The sequence below is a fragment of the Phyllobates terribilis genome, unplaced genomic scaffold (assembly GCF_046119375.1).
Source record: "Phyllobates terribilis strain yellow unplaced genomic scaffold, ASM4611937v1 Scaffold_4__5_contigs__length_816908805, whole genome shotgun sequence".
Lineage (NCBI taxonomy): Eukaryota > Metazoa > Chordata > Amphibia > Anura > Dendrobatidae > Phyllobates > Phyllobates terribilis.
In genome coordinates, this window is record NW_027362764.1 from 544,601,648 (window position 1) to 544,624,859 (window position 23,212).

General features: G+C 42.0%; 1 protein-coding gene across 6 annotated transcripts in view; it reads left to right on the top strand.

Annotated features, from left to right (window-relative positions):
* The window catches only part of RTTN (rotatin), a 308,992-nt gene that overhangs the window by 217,071 nt on the left and 68,709 nt on the right, over window positions 1–23,212 (top strand). For all 6 annotated transcript variants that reach the window (XM_073678960.1, XM_073678959.1, XM_073678958.1 and 3 more), the window contains exons 29-31: window positions 11,877–12,096; window positions 15,798–15,926; window positions 18,250–18,360. In XM_073678960.1, coding sequence (XP_073535061.1) covers window positions 11,877–12,096; window positions 15,798–15,926; window positions 18,250–18,360 — 460 coding nt within the window. The remainder of the gene's footprint in view (window positions 1–11,876; window positions 12,097–15,797; window positions 15,927–18,249; window positions 18,361–23,212) is intronic.

The window sequence follows — 23,212 nt, forward strand, 5'->3', positions numbered from 1 at the left end:
TTTCTCTTTTTTCTTTTTCAGATGGATTGCTTTTAGGGTGTAATTATGCACCCACGTAGTGGCGGAGAGTACAGACTGTATTGTTCAGTCCGTATCCTCTCAACGCCTGTACGGCTAGACCATGTACCCCGACGCAGTCAGTGATCAGGTCCCGGACGGTGGTCTTTTAGCCTCTTGGTCTCTTGCCCAGCATAGCACACCATTTTGCAGTAGATGGAGTCTGGAATGCCTAACTTCTAGCCACAGGATCAAGCTTCTTCAAAACAGATTAATTCAGTAAATCCCTTGCTGCAGCCCTGAATTGCGCTTGCTTCCCAGTGGTCATTGTTCGGCTTGGTAGTGTCTCCTTTTGCAGCTTCTGAGTCCTTGCAGGTACTCTGTTCCCTGTTTCCCTTGCACACCACCTACTGTTTTTTTTGGTGTCCCTTTTCACCTCATTCCGTCCCCTCCTCCGTTCTCCTCCTCTCCTTCAGATCTTCTGGTGTTTGCCCTTGGATTGGGCGGTGTATGAGTAGGGGAGGAGCTCCTTTTCTTGCCATTAAGGGTGCATGTGGCTGCTGGGGTAGAGATAGAGCACCTGTATGGTGGTGGTGTGTTTTTTTTACATTAGGTGCTGAATCTCGTAGCCTGTGTCTGCTGAAATCACGTGCAGCATGGGAGATATTGGGCTCTGGTGTAACCCTGCGCTATTCGCACTCTATATTACTATTTACAATCAGTTCGTTAAGTGTTCTCACACCTCTAGCCAATCAGGGTATACGGTGGGCACCGCCTGCTCGTTAATCAGTGTTGCCGGTGGGTGTTTGTCTGCCAGCCAATCAACACAGTTTGTGTGCACACACCCCCGGCCCATCAGCGCAGTCTCTCCCACAGGCCAATCAATGTGTTCATCATGTGCGCGCCCCCTGTCCAATCAGAGCAGGCAATTGACCCACCTGCTGGAGGGCCCCGTCCCCTTTCTGCCAGAGGGCCCCGTCCCCTTTCTGCCAGAGGGCCCCGTCCCCTTTCTGCCAGAGGGCCCCGTCCCCTTTCTGCCAGAGGGCCCCGTCCCCTTTCTGCCAGAGGGCCCCGTCCCCTTTCTGCCAGAGGGCCCCGTCCTTTTCCAGTGACGGGGACAGCGCCATTTTCCCTGGGTATTCACCCAGGACGGTTCCTCTTCCATCTCTCCTCACCTTATTCCACGCACCTGCACCGGCCAGCCTCTGAACCCTCAGTCACAATCCTGTCAGGGCCTAACCGTGTTCTCAAACCTTTGCGACCCTCTGACTGGCTAGGCTGTTTGTTCTTGGCGAACTTGATGCTTGCAGAATTCCAGAAGCTCCCCCTCCAATCATCAGTTGGTTTTCTTAGTAGTCCCTGTGTCTTCTCTGGTCCTCAAGGGCCTTCATAAAGTCAGAGTCCATAGAAGACCTGACACTCTCTGCTATCCAGCCTGCCCTGGTATGCTTGCATCTCATGCAACGTCAGGTTTCCCTCAGACCAAGCCTTAGCATGTCGCGCTGCTGGTACCTCCTTCCCCCTCTGCCGATTGCTGCTCAGGGGAATTCTGCCGTCTGGTTATGAGGAGGTGCCTTTCCCCGTGCATGGGTCTTACCTTTAGCTCTTCTGTATCCTACACCCTGGTGGCAATTGTTACCACCCTTAGTACTATGTCCACAACCCAGTGTCACATCCACCAAAGGACAGCACCAGCATGGCCTAGGGCGGAAGCTGTCCATGCAGCCTTGTATCGGGTTCGCCAGACTGCCATGTTTACCCTTCAGTGAGTGCAGGTTTTCTCCAAGGTTCAATACGTTGCGATTTACACTTCTGGCACTGCCGGCACCATTGTCGTCACTCTCGCACTCTTCTTCTAAATAGGCTATAGTCTTCATAGAATCATAGAATAGTAGAGTTGGAATGGACCTCCTGGGTCATCGTGTCCAACCCCCTGCTCAAAGCAGGATTCACTGAGCCATCTCAGACAGATATCTGTCCAGCCTCTGTTTGAAGATGTCCATTGAAGGAGAACTCACCACCTCTCGTGGAAGCCTGCTCCATTCATTGATCCCTAACTGTCTAGAAGATTTTTCTAATGTCTAATCTGTGTCTCCTCCCATTCAGTTTCATCCCATTGCTTCTAGTCTTTCCTTGTGCAAATGAGAATAAAGATGATCCTTCTACAATGTGACAGCCGTTGAGATATTTGTAGACAGCTATTAAGTCTCCTCTCAGTCTTTCTTTTTTGCAAGCTAAACATTCCCAAATCCTGCAACCGTTCCTCAGCGGGGTCTCTGTCTAATCTCCTGAAGGATAGACCCTGAGATCTCCCAATTGGATGAATCCTGCAGGCTACCCTGCAATCCAGAGGTTATTTTGAGTTGCAGGACTTACTTGCACTTCTTCATCTCCAAGCCAGTATTTTTGTCTCAAAAGAGACCTCTCATCTTGATGCATCCCTTAAGCAGTCCAAGTAGTCTTGCTCTAGCCTTTCCGCTGAAGAACAAGGGCTCCTTTTTAATTGATGATTCTAGCCTTAAGTAGGAATATTGCCTCTAATTCTAAAGGCAGGGGTCACTGACTGGCCAAGCAAATGTTTTTCATGGGCAGTGTGGGGTTTAGGTGGTTTACACTCCCCTAGGCTTCTTCAGCCAATAGGAGACCATTGATCAGGATACATCAGGATGGATGCTTCTTGAGTAGGGCAGTACTGTTAAACTCCGACAGCAGCATTTAACATGGCCTCGCTGGAAGCGGGTCATGAGACCCGCCCATTGGCATGCCCGTCACATGATCATGGGGTGCAGATAGGTTGGCATAACAACCTGGGGTCTGCATGAGCCCCCTGTGGTTGTCATAGCCTATCTGATATGAGCGCCGCCCAGCGGTCGGCATCATGGCAGATGAGCATTTCTGCAACACATAGCAGGGCTGAAGCAATCAGACAATTGCAGCTTCTGGTCTCCCATAGAGACTATTGAAGCAAGTAAAAAGTGTAAAAAAAAAAATAAAGTTGAAATCACCCCTGTTTCGCCCCATTCAGTAAAACAATAAAAAAAATATCAAAAATAAAAATATTTTGTATCGCCACTTTCAGAATCGCCCGATCTATCACTTTATGAAAAGAATTAATCCGATCGGTAAACGGCGTAACGAGAAAAAAAATCAAAACGCAAGAATTAAGGTTTTTTGGCCGTCGTAACATTGCAATAAAATACAATAACGGGCGATCAAAATACCGTATCTTTTCCAAAATGTTATCAATAAAAATGTAATTTTGGCGCTTAAAAAATAAGCCCCCACCCAGTCCTAGATTCCGGAGACGCTACAAGTCTCGGAAAATGGTGCCTTTTTTTTTTTTTTTTTTTTTTTTTTTTTTACAAACTTGCCATTTTTTTTTCACCACTGAAATAAAGAGAACCTACACATGTGTGGTATCTACAGATTTTCTAATGACACAATGGAGAATCATAATGGTAGGTCAGTTTTAGCATTTAGTGAACATGGTAAAAAAAAAAAAAATAATTGTGGAACTGCACTTTTTTTTGCAATTTTTTTCCCTTTTTCCAGTAGACCATATGGTAAAACCAATGATGTTGTTCAAATGTACAACTTGTCCCGCAAAAGACATTTTGACAGAAAAGTAAAAAAGTTATGTCTCTGGGAAGAAGGGGAGCAAAAAACAAAAATGCAAAAGCGGAAAAACCCACGGTGGTGAAGAGGTTAAGGTACAAGGGCCCTAAAAGGTAACTTTTCTACCATTTTAATTTAGCACCTGTTTCATACGTGAGAATCTATAGGCAGTGCTTCTAGGGAAATATCCTTCTTTTTACTACTTACAGGTCTAGATTGGAACTAGGGCAGACTCCCAAAAGCCAAGATCCTGCCTTGGTTATCCTCGTCAAGCAGAATTGATCTTATAGGCCAGAGGTCAGAGCTGCCCGCACGGGCAGGGAAAACTCGTGGACAACATATTATTGTCTGGGAGCCGCGAGACCTCTAGGGGTCCAGTCGTCCTTTGGTCCTCCCCTTTATGCATTGATCAGAGAGATCTCTCCAGTTGTTTTTTTGTCTGTTTGTTCTGTGATTTTTCCCTCTTCTCCAGGACAGGGCATTCGGATGTTCTGCTCACTCTTTTCGCTTTAATGGAACTCTCCGCCTTTTTACTTTAAGGAGATTACTCTCCCTTATTTTGGTACTTTGTCTCCTATCTCCCTGGGAGGTTCTCGAATAGGTGGATGTAGTCAGAAACTGTGCAGCTTTTCCTGTCTCTCACAGCTCCTCTCAGATGTCTTAGGTTCACCCCTGTATGCTTTGGCAGAGGTCTGACTGCCTCTAAGGTGATCTTTGCTCGCTGGATTAGATCAGACATTAGTGAGGCTTATAGGGCGCACTCTGCGTGCCCTCTGGGCAATTTGTGGCCAGGTATCGACCTTCCAGCTGTATAAAGCCGCCACTTGCTCATCAGTGCGTACCTTTTTCAAGTTTACAGGGTCCCACACCTTTGCTTCGGCATAAGTAAATCTGGGGAGGAAGATAGTCCAGGCAGCAATTGCTCAGGCATTCGCTTGAGGAACGGTGGAAAAAGGTCTCTGGTAACTGTATGTTTAAGCTATTCCCACCCCTTGGACAGCTTTGGGATGTCCCATGGTTACTGTGTCCCCCAATAAGACAAACGAGAAATAAGGATTTTTTTACTCACCGTAAAACCCCTTTCTTGTAGTCTTCATTGGGGGACTGTGCAAGATTAACCTCATGTAAATTGCAAATATGCATTTTTTATGATCTATACAGCAGATATGGGAAACTAATGGTGGGACAAATGCTTTTAAAAAAATATATATGAAATTTAAACTGCATTACTGCTATATGGACTATACTTATCAAATAAATATACTTAGCTCATAAATTGGCTAATTCATATGTGACCACCAGCCATGACAAGGCAACCTGCCTCTGGTAGGACTTTAGCCCTAATATTTATCAAACATGCGCCTCTCAGGCTAAAGCCTAGAAGTTGTTGTTACTGTTTTTCTTTAATGCTGGAATCCTACCTGCCTTCTCAATTTGTAGTCTTTTAGCCTTGGACAGGCATGTTTGATAAATATTAGCTTTTATGTCCTACCAAAGAAAGGTCGCCTTGTCATGACTGGTGGGCTCTCATGACTTGGTGTGATGCTGTATTCTTTTGTTTGTATATTTAAGCAGTCGTATCAGCTTGCACATTTGCTTTATTCAATCTTGTATGGTAAGGGTTAGATTTCATTTTATTAGCCAGTCGTAGATAAGTGAAAAATATGCTCAATATTCTAGTTGTTGTTGTTATTATTATTATTATACAGTGTTACATTTTTTTTTCTTTCTTGCTGCATTGTTCTTATTTCTGTTATTCACATGCTTTCATTGGAAGTTTTCACTGTTGTTTTTCCATTATGGCAGATGCCGTTTTGAGCTGTGAAATGATTATTTTTCTTCGCCCGGCTTTGTTCACAATTCAGCACACACTGCTAGTTTTATATAAGAAGATAAAAGGCAAAAACTTTATTAGGAAAGAAGAGCTAATTGTTGGTTATTACACTGTAAAATAATTAATCCTCTTAACTTTAATAGTTGATTGCACGCTGCTAAGGAGTGTGAGACGTATCGGTTTCTGCAGTACAATATTGGCGAACGGCACATCTAATGATAAAATGGCCTCACTCGGATGCCGGCTGTTCTCGTTTTCACTTCATTTTTAATAGGATTTTTCATGCTTGATATGTTTTCTAATGGTAATTAACCTTTAATGAATGCTGTATCAAAAATTAAGTTCTATCTATCCACACTGAACCTAAAAGCTTCATTACTCATTTTCTTTTCTCTGCTTTCACAGAGGAGCCTAGATATGTACGGCATATCGGTCTCCATTGATGTCAGCAGAAGCCCGGTGGTGGTTTTGTACTGTTGCTATCTGGAGCCTGCATATATTAGTGTTATACCCAGTTAACACAGGACTGCATATTTTATATACATGTATTGCAAAAAACAAACAAAACACAAAAGAGTAAAAAAGTTATACTCCTCAAATTATGTTGTAGCACAGAAGCTGACAGACAGGAAAGGCCCCTGTGCAAGAACAGTATATGGGCTCTTTGCAGTCCAATAGCTCATCATAATGTACAATTCCACCTGCTTTTGGAGGTAGAAGTGACTCGTCTTGTCTTTTGAACCCTTGTGTGGCTTCACATGTTACACCAATGGTTTGTCCTCTCCATTTTATAGCACTAGGATCTGCGAAAAGGGTGTCATAGATGAGAGCCAACCACTGGGAAAGCAGCCAATCTGAGGGCTATAGGTGGAAGCCCCTACACTTTTTTTCCTGTGCAGAAGCGCTCCATGGCTCCTTGCTGTGCAGGGAATTGCAACATTTATCTAGTAAAGTGAATGAAAGTGTTGCAGTTTCTTGCACTGTAGGTGTCCAGTAGCCCAGCTATACATAGAAAAAAACTAAAAAGGTTCCTGCACTGCAGCCCCGTCAAAATAGTGCTATACTTAGGAAAACTCCTTTAAAGGGGTTACACACTACCTGGACGATGTCTTTGTAAATGAATTGGTCCCCATTATTAAATAAAAACACAATATACTCCCCTCCCGTTTCGGCACCGTTCCAGCGATGTTAGCGCCTGGCCAGCTGGAGGTCGCGTGACATTGGGTGCAGGGCTCATGTGGCATAACAGTCAGCGGCTGCTATTAGCCTGCAGCACTCTCACTACTTCCATTTGTCCAAGGTTCTGACGGAGAATGTGAAGGTGCCGCAGCCTAATAGCTGCCTATTGACTACAGAGCTCATGTGGCCTAAAAGTGTCACGCAAGACCCGGCGCCAATATCGCTGGAATGGCACTGGTTTGGGAGAGGAGTATAGAGTGTCATTTTATAAGGGGGACTACTTTTTAAAGGGTTTGGTTAGTAGTAGTAGTGGACAACCTCGTTATGGGTCTGTCATAGAGACTCAGTTACAGTACTGACACTAATATGGAATCGCAGGTAAGTTGTCTGACCAAAAATTATTGGAGCAAGTTGTTGGAGATCTCCTTTCTTACAACACGTTGCCATGTAGCCATCACCTGAATGACAAGTGTATTATTAATGAATATCACGCGACCCCTGGGCCGTGGGGTACTCGGTAGCCGGGCCGGTCGTTGCTAGGGGAGATGTCACAGTGGCGGTGACCCGGTCCGTGACCCAGGGCGGTCAATAAAAGGGGATTTATAGAAAAGGATTATAGTTTTTATGTTTAATGTTAGTGACGCCACCTGTGGTATGCCGCTATATGGAGCCGCCGCTGCGGAGCAGGTTCTCTGGAGCTGTTGGTAATGCAGCAGAGTTGGCTCGGCTCTCCACAGGCAGAGCTTAGCTCCAGGGCGTTGCTGTGGTGATTATAGATGAGGTAGATGTTGTTGTGCAGTGTGGTGTAGGGGTTGATGGCGCAGCAATAATTCACAGAGACAGTCGGGTGCAGTCTTCAGGATTTACTCACGATTATCACGTTGCTCCTGGTTACAACTGCAGATCACAACCACCCACGTCGTCCTGCTTTCACCACGGGAGGGGTTCAGCAATCCCACAGGTAATTCAAGAGCACTTAAAGGGACCCCTTTCTGTGTGCCTTTCTCAGTGGTCTTCCTGCGCTGGCTCTCACCCTCCTGCCCTGTGCCTCGCAAACAGTGTCCCAAGCCGGTAACCCCAGATCTTAGCGGGCAACCTGGAGTTCCCTGGATCCTGTGTAGCTACCTTTTTACCGATTAATTGCGGCTGTGGCAACTACACCCTGGAAATGTAGAACCCTCCGGTTTCTAGCTGAATATTGCAATTCCCACTAGTTAAGGGCCGGTCCCCTCTGAAGCTTGATCCTTCCACGTCCTGGTAGATTCGTGCGTACGGGTGGCCTCCAGCACTTCCCATACCCCTAGGATCCCCTCTTTCTTTCTTGGAGCCTTCCTTCCTGCTCCTCTCCTCTCTTCAGTCAGTCTCACCTCCTGGGCCTCTCTCACTCAGGCCCGCTCCTCCTGAGCAGAGCTCCTGTGGAGCTCCTGCTCCCACTACCTCTCCTCTCACTGTCTTCCTCTGACTGGACCCCCTTCTAGATGGTTCCGTCCCTTCTTATACTACTCCTGAAGTGCTCCCCTAAACTCCTTCCTCCACCCACTCCCACTACATGGTTCCGCGCAACAGCTAGGGAACAGAGACTGTGCTCTCCCTTAGGAGCAATCTCGCCCTGCCCTCTGAAGTGGAGTGTAGTGTATGCAAGTGGTTGGGTCCCGGGCAGTACTCCATCCTTACCTGAGACTGAGATACCACACCTCTGGGTGAGATGCAGTACCTCTGTGGCTACTGAACAAACAAGGGGCGCCACACTTCGATAACAGAATTCCAAGCTGGAAAGGTACAAGCTGGACAGAAACAGAACTTATTTTTTTCTTGAAAGGCAGATTTATTTTAAGTTTTAATAGATATTTGCAGATATTAGCAATGCCCAACTCTCAACAATCCCTGAAATACCCCATCATCCAATCATTGACCCCAGTAGCAGCTCTAGTGAATGTCTGAGTGGACATTGCTGTGACATGATATATTATTAGTTTGCTGTCTGCTAATCCTATGGATTAAACTAAACAATACTTAATACCCCGCTGCGCTGTCACTTACTTTACTGGGGATTGCAGTTTTGATTAAAAACTTTTCTCTGCTGCAGATCTACCAATTCCCTGAATGCTGAGCCCTGTATAACCCCGCCCACACCTCTGATTGGCAGATTTCTGTGTACTCTGTGCATAGGCAGAAACCTGACAATTAGTAGTGGGGGCCGGGTTAGACTACCTGGCAGAAAGTTTACTAGTCGTCTAGTGCTAATCGACTTCTGATTAAAACATTTTTATAAAAACTACCATAAGCAGACCAGTAAGTGAAACATCACTGGAATCAGGGCCTCTGCCTCTACATTATGCTGTTTTCCGATTAGGTAGCAAAAACCTGGTGGCAGATTCCCTTTAATTCCCTTTATTTCAGTTAGATTGAGGTCTGGACTTTGCCTGGACCATTGCCACGACTTGATGCTTTTCTTTTTCATCTGATTGCATCTGACTGTACAAAATTAATGACTCCTAATACCTTCTGTACGCATATAAATGGTTAATCATTAAACACTAAGCGCTGTGAGGTGGTGGAAGAATTCTTCAAGTCAGCAAATAAATAATAAGACACTCCGGCAGCCGAGAAGCCGCATTCAACCCTTCAGAAGCTTCAACCCGTTATTTTGGAACAGCCAAGTGTCATTCTGTCTCTTTTTTTCCGGGACTGTAAGTATCTGTGCCATTGATATATGACACAACAAAGGAATATTCAAGCATAATACATGTCATATCAGGAAATTAAAAGACCCTATACCTCCATGCCTTATCCAAATGACAGCTTGTCACTGGCCAGTATTCACAACTGCAGCATTTCTTACATCTCCAGCATATAACTAGCCTTCAAATACTGGCAAGAAAACAACGAATTGTAGCAAACAGATATAAATCACCAACCTGTACACAAAACCAGTAGTCCTTTTACCGGTAAATTAAGGCTAACGTGAAGCCACGGAGAGGGAAACACATCTGTTTAATGATGTACGGAGATCTGTATTCCAGACCATTCTCTGGCAGCAAACAAAGCGGCCGCCAAATTGTAATGTCTGTTATCAAGCATAAATTACATTGTGTCATATGCCAGTTTATTCTGTACAAAGCCTGGCGGAGTGTAAAAGAATTATAGGTTTTAAAAGAACCTTTCCAATGACCTTACACCAGTGACATGTTTCCCGAGTGACAGTACAATATACAACAAGCTCCCGATACGCAATCTGGAGGAGAAATTCTTTATGACTGCAACAGATGGGATGATCCTGTTGGTCAAATGCCAGATTTAGTGTCCAATTTGGCAATAAGTGGAGATAGAAAAACGAAAGGAGAAAACGGAATGAAATCTGCCTGGCAGGTTGACACGCTGGCCGAAATCAAATATTGTTACCAGCCTGATGGTTTATCAGAGAATTATTTTATTCCACATAAATTCTAGAAAATTGGATAAATCTAAAAAGATGAATATTCAGATAAAAAAAACAATATTTATTTTATAATTTTTTTCTGTTACAATGATGACGCATATTTCGATGAATGTTTATGCAGTGGTAGATAAAGGTCTATTTTGGGGAAGAATGTTAGACATAAAAGACTGTGCAAAATGTTTAGGCAGGTGTGGAAAAAGTGCTGCAACGTAAAGTGTTATTAGTTTATATTCATCAATTATCAAAATGCAAAAGAGTAACCTAAATCAAATCAATACTTGATGTGACCATTGATGTGAAATTGCGCGCATTTGAAGGAACTTTGCAGGGAGGTTGTGCCAAACATCTTGGAAGGAAAGAAAAAAAACATCTTGCTCAAATAGTTATGTCTCTTCATATAATCCTAGACGGACTCGATGTTGAAATCAGGGCTCAAATCATCCCTTCCAGGACTCCCTGTTCCTCTTTATGCTGGAGATAGTTCTTAATGACATTGGCTTTATGTTTGAGGCTATTGACTCCAAATATATTTTACAACAGTATAATCAAATGCCTCCTAATTGTATTGTATGATGGATAAGTATCTGCCTGTATTTCTGAGCATTGAGGACATTAATCCTGACCAAATACTTCACTCCATTTGCTGAAATACAGCCCAAAACTTGCAAGGAACCTCCACCATGCTTCACTGTTACCTGCGGCCCTCATTATTGTACTGCTGTCCAGCCCTTCAGCAAGTAAACTGCCTTCTGTTATAGCCAAATATTTTACATTTTGACTTATCAGTCCAGATCACCTGCTGCCATTTTTCTGCACCCCAGTTCCTATGTTTTCATGCAATGCATAGTTGAGTTGCTTGGCTTTATTTCCATATTGACGGTATGGCACTTTGCCCATATTTCTTCCATGACCAAACCACTTCTGGCCAGATTTCTCCAAGCAGTAGATGTAGCTGGGTTTCACTGGTTGCTCCCAAGCCTGAGCTGATTCCACTGCTGAACATCTTCCCGTTTTAAAGGGAAGTAACCACAATGTATCTTTCATCTCCTGCATTAAGTTTCCACGGCTGACCACTGTCTCTACGGTGCTTAACATTGCCCATTTCTTGGTGCTTCTTCAAAAGATCTTGAACAGGACCTCTCACCGGACTATAATTTCACAAAATCCCTGACTACACCTAGAAGAATTCATGCTGTTTTGATAGTAAAGGGTGGTCACACCAAATGATGATTTTAGATTTGTTTCTTCACTTTGCATTTTGTTAATTGTTAAACTAATTTTGGTTTGATTGCATTTTTACTTTGTAGAATTTTTTCCACACCTGCCTAAAGCTTTAGCACAGTTCAGTGTGTTTATATAATGTATAACAGTGACTTGAACCTGCAATCCTTTTAGAACTTTGTCACATAGGAGCAAAGATGGCAGCCGTGACAATACATTGGCACCACTTAACCGCGTAGAGTAGAGGTCAATGGGAGCCAGTCTGATTACATTATAATTGGAATTATGGGGCAACCGATCATCCAGAAATGCTACTAGTATGCAGATACATGGGTAATCTGTAGTTAAATAGCATTTAAATTCTATGCAGCCAGCTTTCAGGAGCAGCAGATACAGGGAGAAAATGAAGAAGTATTCTCCATGCAGCTACTTGCTTTTAGTCATCGATGCAGTGCCGGGAGTGGTTATGGTCACAATATTACCCCTATATATGCAGGTAAATAGCATTTCTGGATGTGACAGGTTCCTTTTAATTGTAACCAGTAAAATAATTTTATTTTTTTTTATTATAGTGTGTATTTTTATCCTCAGGAAGTGTTTGGTTCTTGCTGGTTCCTTCCAGACACAGCTTTCCATGCAGTTGATTCACTACTTGAAAGTGTCCGATGCTCCCCATTTTTATGGACTTCCATCATTGGCAAGAACTCTGAAAGGAATGGTACATGTGACATCATTGCCGGGCTGGAGCTCACATTGTCCAACTACTGAACCAGTAACAATCTGCGTGAAAGCGTTGACCAGTCTTCTCGAGGTATGGCAGGACAAGTGGTTTTACCACTTGAAATGGAAATGATATCTTCTTAGATTAGTGAGTCTGTGATTGGCCTTGACGTGACTATATATTAATATATGCTTGAAATGATCAGTCATTTATTGTACATATAGGCTGTTTAGTGAATTTCGCAAAAATTCTGGTGGGAATTTTTCAAGACTTATGTTTAATACACCAGTCTTGAACAAAAGGCCAATGGATTACTATGTGTCAAATTTATTAACAGGTACCCATCTCTGAATACATTTCTCTCGTATGGGGCTACAAACTTAAATCTAGTTTTACACTATAATTTTTAGAGTAAATGATAAAACAAAAAATCTGTCTGGCCATAATTGGCCATCTTCCTTTCTCAAAGAGCCACCGACCTTTTAGAAAAAAAAAGGCCTGCACAGAATTAAAAAAAATAAATACATTTGGAGCAGATATGGCTTACACCAAAATTAGTGTTTTCGTTTAAGACTAGAAAACTGTCATGGATTCGGTGGTGAATTCCTCCTTTTCCATTATAGGCGTACATGAATGGATACAACATTTGGACACAATTTCCTTGCTTACATGGTTGTTATTCTACACTGTTGTGCATGTTAAGCATTTTCGGCCTCATCCAGATGTCTGTGTTGCACGTACGTGTTGTATCCGTTTGTTTCACGTTCTCATTATAATCTATGCTGCTGTTCACATATCCTTGTTTTTCATAGAGACATGTCAGTTTTATTTTGTAATCTATTTATTTCTTCATTCATATGTGAAAAACTCTGACACACGGATGGGAAAAACGGACACACTGATGCCATCAGTACCATTTTTTCACGTATGTGTTTAAACACAAACGTGTGAATGAGGCCTTAGTTTATTTTTACCACAATTTACATACACAAAAGCTTACATGTCATAATATGAGAGCTGTTGAGGGAACCACGTATTCAGTCAAAGACCTCATTCACACATCCATGTTTTAACATGTATGTGAAAAAATGGTAGTGGTGTCATCAGTGTCTGATTTTACCATCAGTGTGTGTGTTTTTACCATCAGTGTGTGTGTGTTTTTACCATCAGTGTGTGTGTGTTTTTACCATCAGTGTGTGTGTGTTTTTACTATCAGTGTGTGTGTGTTTTTACTATCAGTGTGTGTGTGTTTTTACCATCAGTGTGTGTGTGTTTTTACCATCAGTGTGTGTGTGTTTTTACCATCAGTGTGTGTGTGTTTTTACCATCAGTGTGTGTGTGTTTTTACCATCAGTGTGTGTGTGTTTTTACCATCAGTGTGTGTGTGTTTTTACCATCAGTGTGTGTGTGTTTTTACCATCAGTGTGTGTGTGTTTTTACCATCAGTGTGTGTGTGTTTTTACCATCAGTGTGTGTGTGTTTTTACCATCAGTGTGTGTGTGTTTTTACCATCAGTGTGTGTGTGTTTTTACCATCAGTGTGTGTGTGTTTTTACCATCAGTGTGTGTGTGTTTTTACCATCAGTGTGTGTGTGTTTTTACCATCAGTGTGTGTGTGTTTTTACCATCAGTGTGTGTGTGTTTTTACCATCAGTGTGTGTGTGTTTTTACCATCAGTGTGTGTGTGTTTTTACCATCAGTGTGTGTGTGTTTTTACCATCAGTGTGTGTGTGTTTTTACCATCAGTGTGTGTGTGTTTTTACCATCAGGGCGTGTGTGTTTTTACCATCAGGGCGTGTGTGTTTTTACCATCAGGGCGTGTGTGTTTTTACCATCAGGGCGTGTGTGTTTTTACCATCAGGGCGTGTCTGTTTTTACCATCAGGGCGTGTCTGTTTTTACCATCAGGGCGTGTGTGTTTTTACCATCAGGGCGTGTGTGTTTTTACCATCAGGGCGTGTGTGTTTTTACCATCAGGGCGTGTGTGTTTTTACCATCAGGGCGTGTGTGTTTTTACCATCAGGGCGTGTGTGTTTTTACCATCAGGGCGTGTGTGTTTTTACCATCAGGGCGTGTGTGTTTTTACCATCAGGGCGTGTGTGTTTTTACCATCAGGGCGTGTGTGTTTTTACCATCAGGGCGTGTGTGTTTTTACCATCAGGGCGTGTGTGTTTTTACCATCAGGGCGTGTGTGTTTTTACCATCAGGGCGTGTGTGTGTTTTTACCATCAGGGCGTGTGTGTGTTTTTACCATCAGGGTGTGTGTGTGTTTTTACCATCAGGGTGTGTGTGTGTTTTTACCATCAGGGTGTGTGTGTGTTTTTACCATCAGGGTGTGTGTGTGTTTTTACCATCAGGGTGTGTGTGTGTTTTTACCATCAGGGTGTGTGTGTGTTTTTACCATCAGGGTGTGTGTGTGTTTTTACCATCAGGGTGTGTGTGTGTTTTTACCATCAGGGCGTGTGTGTTTTTACCATCAGGGCGTGTGTGTTTTTACCATCAGGGCGTGTGTGTTTTTACCATCAGGGCGTGTGTGTTTTTACCATCAGGGCGTGTGTGTTTTTACCATCAGGGCGTGTGTGTTTTTACCATCAGGGTGTCATCAGTATGGATTGATAAAGAAAAGAAATAAATTACAGTTTCTCCTATACTTTGCAATGTTAAATACAGACTGTACACAGATGCCGTGCATGTGCTGTACAAGTTATTCACGGACCCATAGACTTGTATTGGCCCTCGTCATCTGTGCTGCTGGAGAAAACAGACATGTCTCCATGTGGTTTGCACAGACACACAGTCCATGAAAAACACGGACATGTGAACAGCACCATATATTATAACGGTATGTGCTGTATCCATGGAAAGAAAACGGATACAACATGTACTTGTAACATGGACGTGTGAATGAGGCCTAAGAGAGGTTTATTGTAGGGTGTAGTACATGTGACAGTCTTTTTACAGCCTATGATTAGGATTTAATTTGTGCTGTTTAGTGGCTACCATACAAATAGCCTCTAATATCCAGTCTGCTTTATTGAAGTTGCCCATGGGTGTTCTTAAAATAAAAAATCATACAAAAATAAATACCGGACATCTGACATTCCTCGAACATTCCAATGTTCTCCACCGGTCTCCTAGTTCCCTCATCTAGCCAGAGACTTCACATGACCTCTGCAACTAGTCTGGGCCTATTGATTAGTTGCAGTGGTGACATTCCATCTGAGCCAGATGAGATTCCCTCTCTTTTTGGATCAGAGCCCTGGGAGGGCGCAGGCAGTGGTGTAGATAATTTTACCAGATGGCATTCGCTCCTCTAATTTTATTTATTTATTTTTTTTTAACTACCATGAGCCTATTAAAGAGCAAAATATACTAGTGGACAACTTGTTAAATATCTGCTGCTATTCCAGTTATTCTCGTCCTGTTGCTAACTTCATTGCCCAACTTTGCTCCATAGTATACTCAGGGATACATACAGTTGAAACCAGAAGTTTACATACACTATATAAAAAGACACATATGCATGTTTTTCTCATTATCTGACATGAAATCAGAATAAACCTTTCCCGTTTTAGGTAATTAGGATTACCAGAATTTTTACTATTTGCCAAATGCCAGAATAATGAGAGATGGAGAATGTTTGTTTTAAGGCATTTTTATTACTTACTGCAAAGTCAAAAGTTTACATACACTGAGTACTATGCCTTTTTAGGTTTTAGGAGATGTTGCACCATTTTATTTTATGCCATGATAACTCCTAAAAGTCAAGCTACCGTGAAATTGTTTTCCTCAGATCATCTCCTCTTTTTACGTGGAGTGGGGAGGGAATGCTCTTTCCTATATGGGGAAAGGAGTCACAAAGAGCACTGTGTTGTGCTTGCTGCACTTGTCCCACGAGATGACAGCTGAAGCCAGAAACACGGTAAGGGAAAGGATTTGCACTTTTTGAGATGTGTTGTAAGAATTAGATCTGTGACGTGGCAGAGACGTGGACATTCTCTTTTGACCCATTTTATTGACATCTGGTATGTGCAGCATTTTCCGGTATTCCTTTTAGATTATTCTAACATGGGTTCTCCACCAATATAAGCCGTTCCTTTAAAGCCATGACTATTATGCTAAGTGTGCAATTAAACAAATGTGGAAAATATTATTTTTTACTGAGCGCTGGAAGGATGCTTGTCAACAACAATGGCTCAGTGGCTTGGTACGCTGAAATATATTCATCCTTTAGAATCTCTTTTCTACCTATCTGATGATGTGCAGATGGCTGTTTGAAACTGTATCTCCTTTGAGGCGCTGAAGCAAAATTCCAATTAATTCCTCCTTATGGCGTACTTTTGCTTTTTAAATGTTCTACAGCTTTGTTTTGTTCCTTATTTCTTTGGATTTGTTTTTTTGCCCCTGTAAATATTGACTAGGTAGTCACAAGTGAAGATGGATTTTTAAGTAATGCATCCGTTCTGGGGCACTTACAGATCACCAGTGCAGCAGGCGCTGAATATTAATAGAAACTATGATTTCTTATGTATTTCCTAGAAGAACGCCAACATTGTTGGTCACAAATCTGAAATTTCCATCATCTGCCATAACACATGCGGAAAGATTGTATTGGTGAAGTCTGTGATCTCGCACAAATTTCCAGAAGGAAAGACCTTTGTAGAGTTCTCAAACGCCTTGAGCACTGCTTAGAGAGTAACTCCTTTGGCACCGCTTAGAGATGTCTTACCGAAAATCTGACACCCATTCTTAGTATGTTACCATTAATTCAAATGCTTTTTTGCCTAATATGTCACATTTTAAGTAATAGAAATCAATTAAAACGGTTAAACCTTGGCTGAATTGAGACCACATGTGTTATCTAAACGATTTTCTACCATCTATCTATTTGGGAAGAAGGATTTTTGTTTTTTTTTCCCCGCTGCTTAAGATTGAAGACCATGCGGTGCCAAGAATATGAGAAGTGCGGTTTTATTCAACACGTTTCGAAGTATATCACACTTCTTCAGGAAGTAACCAATGAGAACACATTGACATAGAAGCTTCTGTCTTCCTCCTGAAGAAGTGGTGTGATATACTTCAAAACGTGTCGAATAAAACCGCATTTATGATATTCTTGGCACCAGATTGTCTTCAGTCTTCAGCAGACGGGAAAACCCCCCCACAAATCCTCCTTCCCAAATCTTCAATTGGTCTGATGACTTGTGGACCTGCAGCAGCTGACCATTGGTCTCAAAAGCGTAATTTTCCACTCCATCATGTTAGCTAATCCTGTTTTTTAACATAAATCAAGTGTGTTGGATAAGACCCTATTTGCGCTTTTTGCTCTCCAGCTTCTTCACTACCCATCTATCTATTACATATCAGACAATTATTGTTAATGAGTTCCTCTCTAATGTAGCTCTAAAAGATGGAGAAAGTTGTATTTTAAAGAGATTTTCCCTGTGTATGCTATTGGTGTCCTGTCTTTAGGTCAATAGGTGAGGACCCTAATCCCTCCATCCCCTGCCGATGAGCGGCCTGAAGCTGCTGCAGCACTCCATGGATCGCGGTGTCCCTTTTGTTTACCGTGCACAGCTCCTTATATTTGGTAGTCGCTATGTATGATACTGGATCTCGGTTCTAGTCACTAGTTGTGCCATGATCCAGGATTATCTCTCTGGCCCTGATTCATCGAGTCTGGGGTTTTGCATGTCATCCTGATTGTTGGTTTAATAGAGTAAGATTGGCTAAATTCATTAAGGGTTGTGCACATCTTTCAACTGAAGTGCACCACTTTAAGAAATGTACCCCAGTCAGTAGCTATAGTATATTGTGTCATAATTTACTTTTGTGGCATAAGTTATAATGAAATTGAAGGCCATGCCCCTTTTCCTCTAAACTGTACCATTTTTCAAAAACATGAAAAGTCGTATAACTAAAACATTTTCAAGGTTTTAAATAATTTTAATCCAGAATTCTGATGGAAAATGTTTAGCTAAGTCTTCTAATTTCTTCAGTGTCCTCAGTTCAACTGCAGTTTCCCACTGAGCAGAAGTCCTAAATCTAAGCATGCTATCTCACAACGCTATTGAAGTATTGGGGTGGTCAGACCTTGTGTTTCTAGCACCCCAAATGTCCACTGATTACCTTCGTAGGGTATATTGTAGTACCGCACTGCCACTGTTACTTATAGGCATATAAAGCTGCTAGGTCTGTAACATTATATGTGTGCTAGACTACAACTACTGTTATCTGTCTTACAGGACTGGGTGCATCTTTGGTCTTTACCCTATGATCATGGTAGTGAAGAGCAAGTCATACCTAGGCTGGGGTTAGAGTGGTTGATACCTTTGTGGGTAGACCGAGATCCAGAGGTTAGTACAAATTGTTCCAGTTCTTGTCATTATTTATGCATCTGTATAATGTAGATTAAAATGGATTTCCTGTTTTCAGCATTGTGTATCTGTTAATGTGCCTGTGCTGAAAATGAAAGAAAGACTACTGTACTCTACCTCTCTGGGTCCTTCTTCACCTCTGCTACGGTGATTGTGTACAGGCTGCAGCTGTGGTTTCACATTAACAGCACTGCAGCCAATCAGTGGACTAAGCTTCTCTGCTGCATCCAATCACTGGGTTGGTCGTCTTGTACTGTTGATGTGACACCGCCAGTGCAGTCAGTACACCATCGCCGGAGATTCAGCGCGGTCAGTGGGGAAGATGAGTACCAACTCTACTAACATAGGCATGTGCAAAAGGGAAAAAAACATTTAATTGCTGAACAGAGAATAAGTTATATTCCTTATTTGCCATCTGTCTGCCTTTAAAGTAATTTTTTCTGCCGCTTATTTTCTCCTTATTAACGCCTTGAAGACCAAAACATGTTAATATATGTACTACAAATTTACCATAGTCTCTAAAGGTTTATTGTAAGACATTAAAACATTCAGTCATTACATATCAATGTTAAAGGGGCTTCCCGTGATCTCAATATTTCTAACTTTTTAGGATGTGCCATCAATATCAGATCTGTGGCGGTATATATTATGGACAGTGGCACAAGTTTTGGTATTTTAGTTGTTTACCGAAACATATTCAAGATACAGCCATCTACTCAATATGGGCTTAAAGTGCCTACTCTCTGCTTTAATTTCAGAGTATTCACATCCTAATTGGAGTAAAGGTTTAGAAATTACTGCTCTTTAATATGTAGCTGCCCCTTTTTAAAGTGACCAAAATAAATTGGACAATTATCTCAAAAGCTCTTGAATGGGCTGCATGAGCTATTCCCTCATTACTCCATCATCAATTAAGCTTGTAAAATGTTTGAAGCCGATTCCAGGTGTGGCTTTTGCATTTGGAAGCTGTTGCTGTGAACTCATAACATGTGGTCAAAGGAGGTCTTAGTGGAAGAGAAGCAGACAATCAATAGGCTGAAAATAAGAAAAAATCCATCATAAAGGTGGCAGAAATGGTGGCAGTGGCCAAATCAACAGTTTGGTACATTCTGCAAAAAAAGAGCACATTAGTGAGCTTGGGAACTCAAAAAGGCCTAGACGTCCATGGAGGCAACAGTGGTGGATGATCGCAGAATTTTTTCCATGGTGAAGAAAATCTCCTTCACAACATCTGCCCAAGGGCACCCTCGGAAGTAGGTGTTTCAGTATCTAAGTCTATCATAAAGAGAAGACTTCAGGAGAGCAAGTATAGAGGGTTCATCACAAGGTGCAAACCATCAATCAGCCTTAAAACTAGAAAGACCAGATTAGACTTTGTCAAGTAACATCTAAAGAAGCCAGCCCAGTTCTGGAAAAGTTTTTCTGGACAGATGAAGCGAAGATCAACATGTACCATAATGATGGGAAGAAGAAGGTATGGAGAAAGCTTGGAACCATGATCCGAAGCACACCACATCCTCTGTAAAACATGGTGGAGGCAGTGTGATAGCTTGGGCATGCATGGCTGCCGATGGCACTGGGTCACTAGGGTTTATTGATGATGTGACTGAAAACATAAGCAGCTGGATGAATTGTGAAGCATACAGGGCTATACATTCTGCTCAGATTCATCCAAATGCAGCAAGGTTGATTGGACAACGCTTCACAGTAGAGATCGTCAGTGACCGGTACAACGAAAGCATCACAGGAGTTTTTTATGGCAAAGAAGTGGAATATTCTGCAATGGCCGAGTCAATCATCAGATCTCAACCCCATCGAGCAGCATTTCACATGCTTAAGACAAAACGTAAGGTAGAAAGACCCACAGTCAAGCAACAACTGAAGTCATCTACAGTAAAGGCCTGACAAAGCATTACAAAGGAGGAAACCCAGTGCTTGGTGATGTTCATGGCCTCCAGACTTCAGGCAGTCATTGCCTGCAAAGGATTCTCTACAACGTATTAAAAATTAACATTTTTTTTATGGTAAAGTTAATTTGTCCAATTACTTTTGAGCCCCTGAAATGAGAAGGCTATGTAGAAAAATGGTTGTAATTCCTAAATGTTTTCTGGAATAGTATTGTTTGTTCAACCCCCTTAATTAACCCGAAAAGTCTACACTTCAATTTCATCTCAGTTGTTTAAAAATAGTGGCATGCAGAGGCTGGATCACGAAACTTCGGTCACTGTCCAAATATTTCTGGACCTAACTGTGTATATCTCTATTATAAACATGTGAAGGCTGATTTTTGTTTGCACTCTTTATTGGGAATCTGTCAACAGGTTTCTGCTATGTAATAGGAGATCAACATGATGTATGGGCTGAGACCCTGATTCCAGTGATGTGTAACTTACTTGCTTGGTGTAGTTTAGACAGAATCCTGTTTTCTCTGCTGTAGATGTAATGGTGGTCAGAATGCTGAGCTGTATAACCCCGCCCACACCCCTGATTGGCAGCTTCCTGTGTACACTACATTATCAGCAAGCAGCCAATCAGTGGTAAGGGCGGGGTTGCACAGATTAGCCTAACTGGCTTGTACATGAGACCTATTTCTGTAGTGATAATCTCCTGCTGATAAAACACTGATTGTTGTTTACCTACAGCACACAGCCTAAGAAGAGGCACATCCTTGGAAAAAGTCCCTACATTATGCTGCTCTTAGATTAAATGGCAAAAAACCTCCTGACAAATTACCTTTTTATGATGACTAATAAAAATTATAAAATGCACTTTTGGTCTCATATGCAGTTATGTAGGCAGCGCCGGCCTGACCATGTCAATTGCAAAATAGTTCCTGATAATATATCTAAGCACATTACATCCAGCGTGTTGTCTGCAGTTGTGCGGCTCTGGTTTTAAATAAATGATGTGATGGGCCTGTGATGTGTGCGCTGCTCTTCTCTGCAATGCTCCAGGGAGCCGTCCGAACAGAATAGAGAATGTAGCTTTAATTTACTTGGTAATTAAATGTCATTGACTCGTTTCTGACCTTTCATGGTAGGATCAGCTACAGTGAGCATCTGCTTTCCAATTTCTTGGCATTAAATAGTTTAGTAAACTTAAAGGTATCATCATTTCTGCCTTGGCTGAAGACGACCAATGTTCATTCCACTGTCCTTAGTATAATATAATAAAGAGAAACGTTGGCAACAGCAGCTAACAGATGGGTAGAGGGCAACTTACATTTTTGTAGCCTCTTTAAATGTCCGTGGACTATTACCCATAGTAATATCAGTGTATCCTGAAAATGGGGTCGCAGCTCAGTATTCATGTAACCGCTTTTCTTGCATAACACACTATGCTAAAATGCAGGATATCACTTACATTTAGAGATTGTGAACTTTTTATTGTTTTATTTTAATACAATAGGTAGAAACACAAATGAGACCAAGGTGCCAAGATGTAAAAAAAGATTCCACTTAAAGGCCATTTTCTAAAGGCAGAATTATTATTATTTATTATTATAGCGCCATCAATTCTATGGCGCTTTACATGTGAAAAGGGGTATACATAAAAAAAACAAGTACAATAATCTTAGACAGTAGAAGTCGCTGACTGGTTCTTGAGGAGAGAGGACCCTGCCCGCGAGGGCTCACAATCCTACAAGAATCAAGCAATGTTCTAAATAATCTTCTCTAACCCCTCAAGGACCTTGGAATTTTCCGTTTTTGCGTTTTCGTTTTTTGCTCCCCTTGTTCCCAGAGCCATAGCGTTTTTATTTTTTGGTCAATATGGCCATGTGAGGGCTTATTTTTTGCAGGACAAGTTGTACTTTTGAGCGACATCACTGGTTTTACCATATCGTGTACTGGAAAAAAAATCCAAGTGCGGTGAAATTGCAAAAAAAGTGCAATACTACAGTTGTTTTTTAGTTTTGTTTTTTTTTACCACATTCACTGAATGTTAAAACTGACCTGCCGTTATTATTCTCCAGGTCATTACGAGTTCGTAGACACCAAACATGTATAGTTGTTTTTTTTTTTTATTTAAGTAGTGAAAAAAAAATAAAAAGTTTGCTTAAAAAAAACAAAACACACAAAAAAAAAACAAAACACCATTTTCCAGGACCCGTAGCATCTCCATTTTTTTGGATCTGGGGCCGGGTGAGGGCTTATTTTTTGCATGCCTAGCTGACGTTTTTATTGATACCATTTTGGGGTAGATCCGATGCTTTGATCGCCCGTTATTACATTTTATTGCAATGTTGCGGTGACCAAAAAAACGTAATTCTGGCGTTTAGAATTTATTTCTCGTTACGCCGTTCACCTATCGAATTAATTCTTTTTTTATATTGATAGATTGGGCGATTCTGAATGCAGCAATACCAAATATGTGTATGTGGGTTTTTTTTGTTTTTTTTTATTTTGAATGGGGCGAAAGAGGGGTGATTTAATCTTTTATATATGTATTTTTTTTATATATATTTTTAAAAACCTTTTTTTTTTTACTCTTTCTGCATGCTTCAATAGTCTCCATAGGAGACTAGAAGCAGTTGTCTGATTGCTTCTACTGCATACAGGCGGTGAGTTGATCGCCTGTATGCAGTAGAAATGCTCACTTGCTGTGAGCGCCGACCACTAGGTGGCGCTCCTAGCAAATGAGACATGACAACCACAGGGGTCTGCTGCAGACCCCGGGTTGTCATGCTAACCCATCGGTGATCCGCGATCATGTGACGGGGTCACCAATGGGCAGGGCTAATGCCGCGCTTTTGGTGCGGCGATGTTAAATGCCGCTGTCAGAGATTGACCGGCATTTAACTGGTTAACAGCCGCGGGTGGATTGCAATTCC